This window comes from Alosa sapidissima, chromosome 24 (assembly GCF_018492685.1).
Source record: "Alosa sapidissima isolate fAloSap1 chromosome 24, fAloSap1.pri, whole genome shotgun sequence".
Classification (NCBI taxonomy): Eukaryota; Metazoa; Chordata; class Actinopteri; order Clupeiformes; family Clupeidae; genus Alosa; species Alosa sapidissima.
The window spans coordinates 6044276-6057344 of NC_055980.1; the positions used below are offsets into that span (position 1 = coordinate 6044276).

The window sequence follows — 13069 nt, forward strand, 5'->3', positions numbered from 1 at the left end:
GGAGAATTTTACAAAGAAAATAAAATAGTAGGCTAGTATTAGGTTAGAAGTTGACTGGCTTTAACACCTCCTCCCCCTAGAATGAAATGGTTCTATCATACATTTTCGTCAAAATTGAGATATGGACATATTCTTATTCCGTGACAGCCTAATGAGGTGAGGTATTTCGTTAAAGTTTGGACGTTTTGGAGTTTTTTTCTCCTTCAATCAGTATTAAAATCCTTCATTACTGAAGCCCAGCTTCAACCCTCTCTGGTATAACTCTGGAGTTCTAAAACGTGAAGCTCAATATCTCAGAGGAACTAGGCCTACTCTGAATGCAGATAGAACGTTATAATTCCAAGGGGACGATTTAGAACATTTTTTTGGAATTCACTAGCGTTCGTTCTCTGCAGGAAGGTCAGGGCATTGTGACGCAAAACAGCTGTTTCATTAGGTCATAATAGCCTAGGCCCTAGTTTTCATGGTGATGTTTGAAATACTGTCAGACAAAACGTAACCTCATTTGTGTAGGTCGACATTGCGATTCTTCCATGTTAGGCCTATAGCCTAACTTATAGCCTACTTTAAAAGATTATAATTTCCTATTTGCGGGCATTTGTCTTCCCGACCTCACAATGTCGGAAGGAAACGAGGTAAGCTCAGGAATAGTCTGACTCAAGAGCTATTACAGTCTTACGTACGTATTACTGTTTCTTTAAGTGTAGGCTAATTGAATGTTGAACAAAACTGTCTTGTAGGCTAGTTGGTCTGAATAATGTCTTGAATAAATGCGAAAGGAAACTTCTTAAATCGGGTATGGGTATTTCTTAGAACATACTTGCTTATCGTCAGCATACAATACCAATACATTCCAGATGTGCATTGGAGTTGTTGTCTACTTGTTTTATTTGTCTCAGTGTGTGAACTTTTACCTTACTGCTAAAGGGATAACTGGGTGTAATGGTCACTCATGGCCTGGGTGTATCCCAACATAGTCTTCAGAACTCTACTGAGAATGATTTGATGGTTGACTATTCTTGTGCTTTAGCCAAAGAAGAAATGTTCTGTGGAACCAAGGGCTGAATGTAGCTCTACAAAGAGGACCACAAATATTGATGCAGGTTAGTCTGTGCCAAATTAAAATATGTCAACAGAAATGGTCAAAAAGAATAGAGAAAGTTGTGTTAAATGTCTCACAATCAGTACAAGTCACCCTGTGCCCATGCTAAAACAGTTAGGTTTTACATGCCCTTCCATACATGTTAAAAATAGCTGGAGGCCACTGCTTTTTCAGATCAGGATCATGTGAACTTGTCCCCCATGGTACGCCACCTCGTGGAAAACATGACGGAAGAGTAAGAGAGAATAATAAAAATGAAGAAAAAACCCTAAAAAACCCTCTAAATGTTCTTTACTGGTCTGATAGTGATGTTCTAAAATTCTCTCCCCCCTTTTTTTTTCAGGCATTGGAGAATTGTCTGTGAGGCTCTACATGTGCCTGTGAGACTACATTCATCCTCACAATGTCATGCATATATTAGTCATCAATGGCATGATGTGTAGAGAACAAAACAAACTCTGTAGTATGCTTTATCCTTTAACACGCTAATGAAATAGCTTATGGCCTTTTTTTGTTTACTCAGGGGACCAAAGAAGACTTTTGCCAGCTTTGTGCCTGCATAGTTGCGAAAGTGGTCCGGACGACTCATTATTACCTGATCACAGCCCTTAGAAAAGTTCTGGGTGTTCCTGTCACATACGTGATTCCATGTGGAACAGCAAGGTCAGGGCAACTCACACCTCAGTACAGGCAGTAATCACTGGAATGACTAACCTTTTTTATATATATATAAAACACAAGCATTTAATATTTATGACATCGATCATCTAGTGCATCCCTAAAGTAGAGCTTCCTGATTGTAAATCATGCGCAATTGCTCAATCGCAACAATCATTGCTAGATATCTACATGTGTTTATGCCTTGGAACAGGGTATGCACATCAGATACCAAGAAGGCTAGAGAGTTGTCCTTGGGGCAAGGAAATCTGAGGATTAGAGATGAAATGCTCCTGGCAGCAGCACACAAAAAAGTGGATGAGATTTTGCAAGAATCTGTCCGTATAGCCAATGGTTTGCAGCCAGCAGTGCCTGTCTTAATAGAGGGACCCATGAGGGCTGAACATGCCAAAGCCTCAGGACTATCACTCTCTATTCCTTTACTGGATCAGCTGACCGGTACTGAATTTAGGAAAAGGGCAACCGAACAAGTGAGTGAGGTTTTGCTCAACACTCTTGACAGTGATTCCTGCCTTGAATCTCCAGCTGAGGTATTTGCCAAAGATGACCATGAGTCAAACACCAAAGCAGAGAGCCAGACAGACCTCTGTGAGCTTCCTGCCTTCTATCCACCTGGCACTCACTCACAGTCTGTTGCTGATGATCTTGTCGGTGATGTTATCGACTCCATGAACGAGGACTCAGGCCAAAACATTCACTTAGCAGCGTATGACGTCGTTGGATATGTCGTTGCGGGGATGAAAGATCTTGTGGAGACAACACGAGTCATGGGAGGTGTCTCTATGAGAAGGATCTACGCAACATCACAAACAATGTTCAGTGCCATTCAGAATGCTGTGAGGAAATTGTTTTCCAGATCTGTTTACTCTAACAGTAAAGAGGAGACAACAATGGCTTCTGCCATACATGTCATTAGCCAAGTGATTTTGTTCATGCAGTGTGAACTTTCTGATCTTAAGAGTGCAGAAGATTTAGAGCAAATAGCACTGATTCAGAAGATCCTCAGTGCTTTGTTGAGTGAAGTCAGAATGATTGGCATGGAAACAAAAAAGGACAGGTCCCAAAGCCCTCAACTGCCATCGCCTCACTTCTTAAGATCAGCTGACAGAGAAATTGAAGACCCAACCAAACTTCATGGCACTCCTGTTCCCCCTGAAGTGATTGTCAACATGGAAGGCTCTTCGTTGTCTCCTGCATGTGCCAACGAAGCCATCGCCCAAGTGGTGGACACCGTCTTAGAAGGTGAAAGACTTGTTCCCGTCCCCATCAGACTGGAGAAATTGATCTCTGAATCAAAAATGTGGCCATTCTCCCATGATATTGCAGATCAAGTCCAAAAGATCATAAAAAGTTCTCATGGCCTCCAGACTATTTCTGTGCCAGCGGGGAAGAGCCTTTCAGACTCCATTCTCTGCAAGTTACCAGCCAGAGCTGAGAGACAGAATGAAGCTCCATCTGGATTTATTTACGGTTATGTAGAAGAGGCTGTGAAGCGACTAGTGTCATCATGTTTGTTCCCCTCAGCATCTTCTGAGGACCAAGAACGTTCCCAGCAGAACCTAGAGACCTCAACATCATCCTGTATCCTCAACATGTTCACAGAAGTGATGGTCAAAGAGGTCATGGTGACTCTCTCCACAGAGTTTGAGGGAAACGCTGCATCTGCCAACAGTGACGACTTCAAGAAACTAGTCAGGGAGGATCAGAAACTCTTAGACAAACAGCCGCAAGACACTGAAATGACGTCATCCACCACTAACTCTAACTATTTGCCACAAAATAGTGAGTGTGAAGCAGTCATCTTTTCCTCACACCTCCCTCTTTCAGAGTCTAACAAGAATGACTATGCCTCCCTAGTCTCCATGTTGGTCATTCGACTTCTGAAGAAAGTTGATAGCTCACGCCCGTCCATCGGCACCCATCAGGACGGAGTTCCGGATAAAGTTCTGGATATCTCCAGAGAATTGATCCAGAAGATTCTGTGTGAGCTTGACACAAGTTTTGGTATCACAAGTGATGAAAGTCATCCGCAGCAAGTGAATTTTCACCTGATGTACCGAAATGTTTACAAGGATCTTACTAGAGAGTTTGGTTCTGAAGATGTGCTGTGTTCTGCCCTGGAATCACAAGATCAATCTTTTGAGTCCTTCCTGGTGGAGAAATTGACAGGAGAGATAATAAAGACTTGTAGCCAAACCAACTCAGCAGCTTCTGCAGCCCTCCCACCAATTCAAGCTGTAACTGGACTACAGGAAAATAATAAGGAAAAGACCAAAAAGAAAATGACTCCATCCTGGCTGAAGATGCCAACATTCAATTGGAAGGTAAAGTATGATGCTTATAATTGAGCTAATTTGGTCATGGAGTGTTGCACTAAACAATATACAGTACTGCACAGGGTATAACTTTTAGTCATGATATAGCTATGTGTTCTTCAGAAATCAAAGAATGGAGCACACAGTCTCCTTGACAGTGAGGGCTCTCTTGTTCCAAGCACAAGTAAGTTCATGATGGTATCTAAAGCATCACCTCAACTAGATCTAACTATTTTCACGTTTTCCCTTTTGTAACAAAAACCCATTGAGGATATACAGTACAAAGTAATCTTTAACCTGCTCTAACGTAACCAGTTTTGAAGGAAGAGTAGAACAATATAGAACACTCTGTTTTTCGCAGGTTCCTCTCAGGTTCAGGCCATGAAGACCGAGCTGAGGCAGACTCTGGCTGAGGTCACCAAGGCTCCTGCGTGTGCAGCCGGCCGTCTGGAGATGGCCCAGAAGGAAGAGACCGCAGGGTGCTGTTTCTTCAGGATGCCCAAATTCAAGTTTTCCTTCAAGGTGAAGTTCCGTTTATGTAACGCGTCATTGTAATGTGTCTATTATGTGGACTAATTGTGATCTCACAGATTAGTGAGTGACGCACAAATCGGTTCAGTATGATGTGAGTATGCAGATGGAATATTTCTTCATTAATCAATAATTGAATTTGAAATAATCCTTCTCTTTCTTCATCAGAAAATAATGAGAGGAGCTAAAGTTGGCCATTACTCCAACGTTACACATCTTCTCCAGAGATGGGTCTTTCTGACCTAAATGTTTAAGTCACCTACACAACTAGGTGATCTTTTGATCTCACTGGGGAGAGGAAGGCCAACCTGTCAGCATCAGCATAAACTTTCAGTTGTTTTTGTGTGCGCAAACACACACTCACCCACCAACACAAATACACACTTTTCAGACATTAAAGCATGTTTTGGCCTAATAATAATGTATGTCCCTTAGTTGGTATTTCCCCTGTCTGGACAGCCTCCGATGCAGTCATCTGCTTGAAGCAACAATCAGTTTGCCATTTTTTGCTTTTCTTTTAATGCACTATGTTTGGTTGTTTGGCCTGCCTCACGCCAGAAAGTCTCTGAAGTCATCTGCCTAAAGCAACAATCAGTTTGCCCTGGCTTTCATGAGGATTGACAAGGACCTTTTTGAAGCAAACACTGAACAGACTTTGTTTAAAACGCCCACAAAAAGAAAGAAGAGCCTTAAAACAAAGCCTGCATAAAAAAAACAGGAAAGGGGACAGTTGAGAGTGATACAGATGATTTTTCTTATTCAGGCACTTCTATTCATTTCCAGTGTGTCTGTCTTTGTGCCAATTAACTGGATATTATTGGTCATTAAATTTGTAATTTTTAGAATTTGGCACCATCTCCTTATAACCAAGACTTTGATGAACTATTTGAGCAGAAAACTAAATTGGGCACTGCTAGAAAATTTGGGCCCTATGAAAGACAATAATTCTGGGCCCCCTAATAATATATAATATTATTAGGGGGGTCTCTGGGGGTCTCCTGTCAGTGCTGGGCCCTTAAAATCATCCTAACCGTTTTGCTTTGCTAGCTGTAAACAAATCCATGTGCTTTATTGTTACCTTTTTCCACAGTTTGATATAGCATAATGCACAATTTCTCCAGCAGAGGGGGAAATCCTGCCAAGTTTCCCTTTAAGGCGCGCTCCCAAAAGTCTCAGATCATTCAAATGAGGTGCTCAGTGAGGTGATAATCTTTGGAGAGTTGCAAAAGGTGCTGCAAGTAAAGGATGGAGAGTGGGAAGGTGCCTGGAATGGACGGACTTCCATGAGTGATTTTGGCCTGCCCTGAGGGAGCATCTGCTTGAGGGGCTCTATGACAGTTTAGTTTGAAGGCTGCTACCATGAGATGCCATAGCAGTTCTTACCCTTCTCCCTAAAAAGGATCTAAGGGGCGAATTCTCCCATTCACGCATAATCATGTGTAAGCCCTTTTTTACGCGCTTCAGTTATGGACTTTTCAGTACGCGCATGCTCCCGTACCCGCTTCTGTATAACTGAGTTGAACTTAACATTTAACCACACCTCAAAACTGTCCTTCATTGAGGTTCAAGGTCCAAGGTGTCTTTATTATCCCCAAGGAGCAATTTTTTATACAGCCAGCAGAAGAAAAGTGCTAACCCATCAATTCATTGGCCAGACAGTTGTTTTCTATTATGAGATGACGCCCTGAAAAATAGAAAGAATTTGAGTGACAGCGACGGTCGCCCTGTTGTTCCACTTGCTGTGTGCGTGCACCATTCACTTCAATAGATTCTATTCCATCTTGCCAGTCGCCTGCCATAAATCGCCGTCGCGTTGCCGGCCGTGTGCGTAGACCTTTATTGCTTTAATAAATGGAATCTTTGTTCATTTAATTTGGCCCTTTTTACAACTTATGTTATTTAACTCCAAACAGAGAGGTCACATTGACAATAAAATACTTGTTTAAATCTAAATTGAATGGTATAAATATCTCCCCCAAATCACTAAAGAGATGTCATTCTTTACGTTAACTTGTTCGCTGCGCATGCACCAACATTTACGGCATGGCTATTACCATGGTGACAGGGATTTAAACAGAAGTCCTGATTGGACCTTGTCAGACCTCCACTACTAGCCTATCTTTCCCTCCCCCTGTCCTGAGTGGACAAGATTCAGAAATTGAAAACGCGCTCTATGGACTGAGAATGTATTTAAAACGAAACAGCGTTTTAAAATTAAAGCGAAATAATGGTGATGTATAGCCTGAAAATAGGCAGAATCAGGATGTTGTAATGCTTTTTACTGCTTCAATCTGGAATCTAGCCATATATATTTTTTAAGCAACTGAAAACGTACAAATGTTTGAAAGTATTTGGTGTTTAAATAGCACTTCATGTTCAGTTGTGAATGATGAGCTTAACTTTGCACCCTTCTTGTAGTGTGATTCTTTTTTTTTTAAAGAAACTAACGTCATGTGTATTACTTGAACTTCAGTAATAAAGGTCTTTTGAAAATTTCCACTCTCTCTCGCTATCTCTCATCCTCCCATGTGCAAGTCTAACACACAAACACACACATACACACACACTCACACACACACACACACACACACACACTCACACACACACACACACACACACTGACACACACACACACACACACACACACACACACACACACACACACACACACACTCACACTGAGGAAGAGGGAGAGGGGAGTTGAGGTGGCACTGAACTCTGAACTGCTGATGGAGGGGGCGAGTTCAGTATATGTCCTCCGCTGGCATCCATGTGCTTTGATCTCGATTCACTCTCATCTCCTCTCTTCTCCTGAAGCACCCCATATCAGCTTCTGCCTCTTCCTCCACCCCCCCTCTCTCCCTCTCTCTCTCCCTCCCTCTCTCTCTCTCTCTGTTTCTTTTCCTGTAGCTATATTTTGTTTCTCTCTCCTTCACCTTCCCCCTCTCTCCACCTTCCTCTCCTTAAGTCTCTCTCTCCCTCCTCTCTCTCTCCTTCTGGTTTTTAGTTATTCTGTCACTCTTTGGTTCTCTCTCTTTTTTTCTAAGTGTGTCTTTCCTCCTCTTTAAGCCTCTGTCTCTCCTTCTTTGTGTCTGCCTCATTCTCTTTCTAACACACTTCTTTTCCCATCTCTCTCTCTCTCTCCCCCTCTCCCTCTCTCAGCCCAGGGAGATGCGGAAAAACAGCAGTGACGCAGAAGGAGCTGTGGAAAGAGGGAGTCTGCCACCTCGGGCTTCCACAGCATAGAAGATGCACAGCTCCACACTGGCTTAAATCTGTCTCTTTCACACACACACACACACACACACACACACACATGCACGCACGCATGCACGCACGCACGCACACACGCACGCACACACACACACACACACACACACACACACACACACACATACACAATCATCTGCCAGATATGTAGTAGCACAAACACATACACAGTGTGATTTGTTGGACACACAGTGGAATACATACATACGTGTGCACACACAAAGTAATCTTTTTGAGTATGGTAGAATGCACACACGCATACACACAAGTAGACACACATGTACGCACAAACACACGCACAGGTTCTTCTCTGGCTGTAATTTAGGTCAGACCTCTGAGGTGCAGACAGCCATCTCTTCACACCCCGCCTCCCAGCCTGCCAGAAGGCTTACTGTGTGTGTGTGTGTGTGTGTGTGTGTGTGTGTGTTTGTGTGTGTTCATAAACACCATTGTGATAAAATCCCCTAAATCTCCTACAAATTAATACACAGGCACAGTCACACCCAATGCACTTTCAGACTTTCACATGCATCAGTACACACACACACACAGTAAAAATAAATGAGCAGAGGGATAACTTCAGAGATGACAGATAAATTGGTGTTTGTTGCTTGTCATTAAAACTAGATTTTAAATCAGTTGCCATGGAAATGCAGAGCTTTGACTTCCTGTTTTCTCTGTGTGTCTCACTGCTTGCCTGAACAGGGTACCTCTAAGGTCAGGTTGGTATTCTTAGAAACTTGGTATTCTTCAGCTTATTTTGGTTGGTATACTTGTGTTTCTGCACACAAATGTTGTTGTTTGTGTGTGCATGTATTTGGTCTGACTCCATTTAAGTGTAATTTGATGCAATAATAATAATAATAATAATAATTGCTACACTCAATGTAAAAACAAACAAACAAACAAAGAATTTGCTGCCCCCCACACCTTCATAAACAGTGTTTGTCAAGTGTACTGGTGTCCTGTTTCCATGGTAACCTCAATTGCTTGGAAGAAAACGATCGCACCTCCTTGCTTTTAGCCCGAGAACAAGATGTGGACATCAGCGCACAAAATATAAATATACTATACTGTTCTCCCAGTGTCTCCACCTGACTGCCTATTGGAAAACAGAAATCAATGTGTTTTTGTCATCTATGTTTTTTTTCCTCTTTTTGAGCCCAAATGCAAATGGAAAGCCAAAGAAATATAGATATTTTTCAACTTTCATTTTGTTTGTCCACATCTTTTGCCTCTTGAGTTCCGCAGTCTACAATACACATCAGATATTGCAATTAGCAAGAAACCAATAAGGAGGGAAAAGAGTAGGAATTAAAAATCAAATCAGCATTATATTTACATTTTACATGACTATAGGCTAGACTTCAAAGGTCAAAATGTTCTCTTTATGCATTCAGAAGGGAAGATATACAGGACCAATCATGCACAGATTTCTTGCTTCTATATTCTCTGCTTCTGAAACTGTTTCTACGCAGTATCTCTTTCCAGGTCATAAACACTTAAACTGCAACATCAAATTCAAGGACTCTTGAGCACACTATCAACTGCACTGTTTTAAAGCTCATTACAAGGATGACTCTTTTTCTTTTTCTAACACAACTGGCACAGCTGGCTCTGGCCACTGGCATGCACCTTGGTGACTTTTAATTTGAATTTTAAATCGTTTTAACACCTGTGTGTGTGTGTGTTTATCACACACACACACACACACACACACACACACACACACACACACACACACACACACACACACACACACACAGACATTCCTAGAGGCTGAAGGTGGGATCTTGACGCTGATGCACTCATACTCCCTATAGAGAGAAGCATGACCTACTGACACCATTACGATCTTAAAGGGACAAAAATGAAACGGAAAAAAAATAAATTAATTAAACACATTTCAGATCTGGTGTTTTGTGTCACTGACTTTCAAGTCCTTTCAAGTCCTAGTTTTAAAGTAAAATGAAACTTTCCTATGTTTTTTTTTTGTGTTTCAAGTGTTCTATTCCATGGGGGATGGATCTCCATTCCCGTCTCCTGGTTTCACAGAAGGATTCCCAAACACACTGAAGCTAGTGTGTGCCATAGCTCCCTGAAAGTCTCATTGGCACTGCCAGAGCAGAACACAGAGTTGCGTAGTGTTGTAGTGTCGTAGAGTTGCGTAGTGCATATCCTGGATGGCTGGTGGGAACAACACTAGTGTTTATCTGCCCTTCACATGATCATATGCCATCAAAACAAATATGAAGATTAGAATTGCCTGATAGAAGCATGCCTCAAAATGTGACAAATTGTTACATAGTGTTGCTATAAAGCTGATTGTGAAGTGGTAATAAATTCTGTGAACACAATTGTCTTTATACGTATCAAACATCAAAGAGTATGTAATGTAAAATGGTCTCTCTCTGTCTGTGTGTGTGTGTGTACTGTTCTTCCTCTTCATGGCTTAGTTTTCTTGCCCTCCTCTCCACTCTCTCTATCCTACTTTTATCTGCCCTCTGTCTTCTGTTTAAGGAGGCTGGGACTTTGCAACCCAATTTACCTTTCTCTTTCTCTCTCTGTCTTCCACACATGCACGCGCACACACACACACACACACACACATCTACACAGTGACAGCTTATGTTATTCACACACATAAGGTTGTATGGTGGTGAACAGACCAAGGATAAAATGATTAATATCACTAGTCCATCTGGAAGGGAGGGGGTTAGGAGGAGCATCTCTGTGCGCTTCACTGATTCTACTGATGGTGTGTGTGTGTGTGTGTGTGTGTGTGTGTTGGGGCTGAGGGTGTGTGTGTGTGTGTGTGTGTGGGGGGGTATATGAGTTCAGTGAACTCCCAGTCAGACAGAGTAGGGCAAACCCACAGAGACACACATACACAGGCCAGACGACTTGCCTCTTCACACACATAGCAGACACTCACACACACATCATCATCATCTAGATAGAGAGAGAGAGACACACACATACACCTACATGTCTCTCTCTATCTCTCTCACACACACACACACACACACACACACACACACACACACACACACACACAAACACAAACACACTATCAGTCTGTAAAAACACTTGAATCAGTCTGTGTAACTTACACAAAAAGCACCATCTCCAAACAGAAACACACAGAATGATATACTCCAGAGCTAGAGTATACTGTAGGGGCTGAGCCCGCATGTGAATGACATACCCCAGAGCTAGAGCATGAGTACTGTGAATGATATACCCCAGAGCTAAAGTATAGGGGCTGAGCCGCATGAGTACTGTGAATGATATACCCCAGAGCTAAAGTATAGGGTCTGAGCCCGCATGAGTACTGTGAATGATATACCCCAGAGCTAAAGTATAGGGTCTGAGCCCGCATGAGTACTGTGAATGACATACCCCAGAGCTAGAGCATGAGTACTGTGAATGATATACCCCAGAGCTAGGGTATAGGGGCTGAGCCCGCATGAGTACTGTGCTGCCGGTGTGGAGAGTGGAAGTGACTTATGACAACCAGGTGACCCACTTCCTGAAGGAGGACACCCAACCTGCTGCAGTATGTGTATGTGCTGTGCACACATTTTATATGGATGCTGCACTTTCAGGCACAAACCAGCCAACTTAGTCAGAACTTCAAGATTGATTGACTATTGGAAATTTTTTTTTGAAATAGCCGGAGAGGAAGACTCAAAATGAATGAGAAAGAGGAGTAACAAGAGAGAGAGAGAGAATAAAGAATGTTAAAGAAATGTGAATAGAGAAGGGTGTCAGGTCAACACATAGCCACATATCAACAGAATATGCATATCAACAGAAAATGAGACAGAGACGTGGATGAGAGGAGCAGAGAACAGAGGAAAAGGGGGAAAAAGGAAACAGAGGATGGAAAAGAATGCAAACAAGAGAAATAAAACGAGTGAAAGGAGAGACAGAACCAAAGGTAGAGAGAGAGAAAATGATACAGAGATAGAGGGAGAAAGAGATGAATAGACAGGATGAGAGATGAGGGTTAGAAAGGAGAGAGAGAAAGATGCAGTGAGAGAGGCTACTCTTGGCAGCTAATGATGTGTAGTCTTCATGACAGGCAGAAAAGACAGAAAACAGTGTGATCACTGGAAGTAGCTTTATAGTCACATACAGAGAGATGCTTCATAAGAAACATTTCTAATGACAGTTGCATACACACACACACACGCACACTTTCAGAAACACATGTATGCTACCAGCTGAACCTATTATGTGGTTTCACGATGTGTGAATAAGTGCATGTGTGTGAGAGAGAGACACATTGTCTACTCTTTAGTGTGTGTGAAAGTGTCTATGTAAATCTAAGACTGTGACATGTATGAGTGGCTATCTGTGAATATGAACTGCTGTGTATATGTATGTATGTGTGTGTGTGGGTATTGGTGTGTCCTTGTCTGCTGTCAACTCTTACTCCATAGCACTGGAAGACCAGTCAGTTTAGCATCGCCGCTAAATTTACACCTCTGCTACATCTCTGGTGCAATTTCAGATATTTATGCTCTCCCCCACCCCTGTCCTGTTTATTTCCCCAAACAACTGCCCCAACTTCCCACCCCTGTCCTGTTTAATACCCCAAACAACTGCCCCAACTCCCCACCCCTGTCCTGTTTATTACCCCAAACAACTGCCCCAACTCGCCCTTCCCTCTCCTTAGTTTTATATACAATAAGCTACATTTCTACTATGCGATCACACAACAATTTCATATTCACTCTTCCCTGGTGATCATCTGTGCTTGAAATGTGGTTGTGATCTTTCTGAACGCACTCGGTGCGCTCCTTGCACTTGGAAGCCACTCTCTCCTTCCTCTGCGGCCCTGTACAATCTTAACTACATCAGCTATTTCTATCAGCAAGCATTACAATGTAATTCACTATTATTTCATAGAAAAACAATACAATAATAGGCTAGCTACATGTGATATGACTTCTTATGTTAAATACAATAATCATCTCCATAAATATTTTATATGGCAGGGTTATCCCTGACTTTGGAACTATAGCCTCACACACCATAGAGTTTATTCATTGTGCTTTCATTAGTATCGATCTGACTTATACTATCAAGTTCATACTAACAAGCATGAATTATGTTGACTTATTGAATACTAGCGTTGATAGTAAAGACCTTATGGAAAGACCAG

General features: G+C 42.2%; 1 protein-coding gene across 1 annotated transcript; it reads left to right on the forward strand.

The window, feature by feature from the left end:
• The first annotated feature begins 490 nt into the window (after positions 1–490).
• LOC121700575 lies at positions 491–7894 on the forward strand. Its single transcript, XM_042083638.1, has 9 exons — positions 491–635; positions 1031–1103; positions 1277–1337; positions 1446–1482; positions 1626–1765; positions 1974–4104; positions 4219–4279; positions 4457–4617; positions 7789–7894. The coding sequence occupies exons 1-9, from the start codon at positions 618–620 to the stop codon at positions 7870–7872; spliced, it is 2766 nt and encodes a 921-aa protein (XP_041939572.1). The 5' UTR covers positions 491–617; the 3' UTR covers positions 7873–7894.
• Positions 7895–13069: the final 5175 nt, after the last annotated feature.

Bases quoted from the DNA above. Each gene is read 5' to 3' on its own strand.
- LOC121700575 (XM_042083638.1), top strand. The intron at 1,104-1,276 runs GTTAGTCTGTGC...CTGCTTTTTCAG, and splicing joins GACCACAAATATTGATGCAG to ATCAGGATCATGTGAACTTG. The intron at 1,338-1,445 runs GTAAGAGAGAAT...TTTTTTTTTCAG, and splicing joins GTGGAAAACATGACGGAAGA to GCATTGGAGAATTGTCTGTG.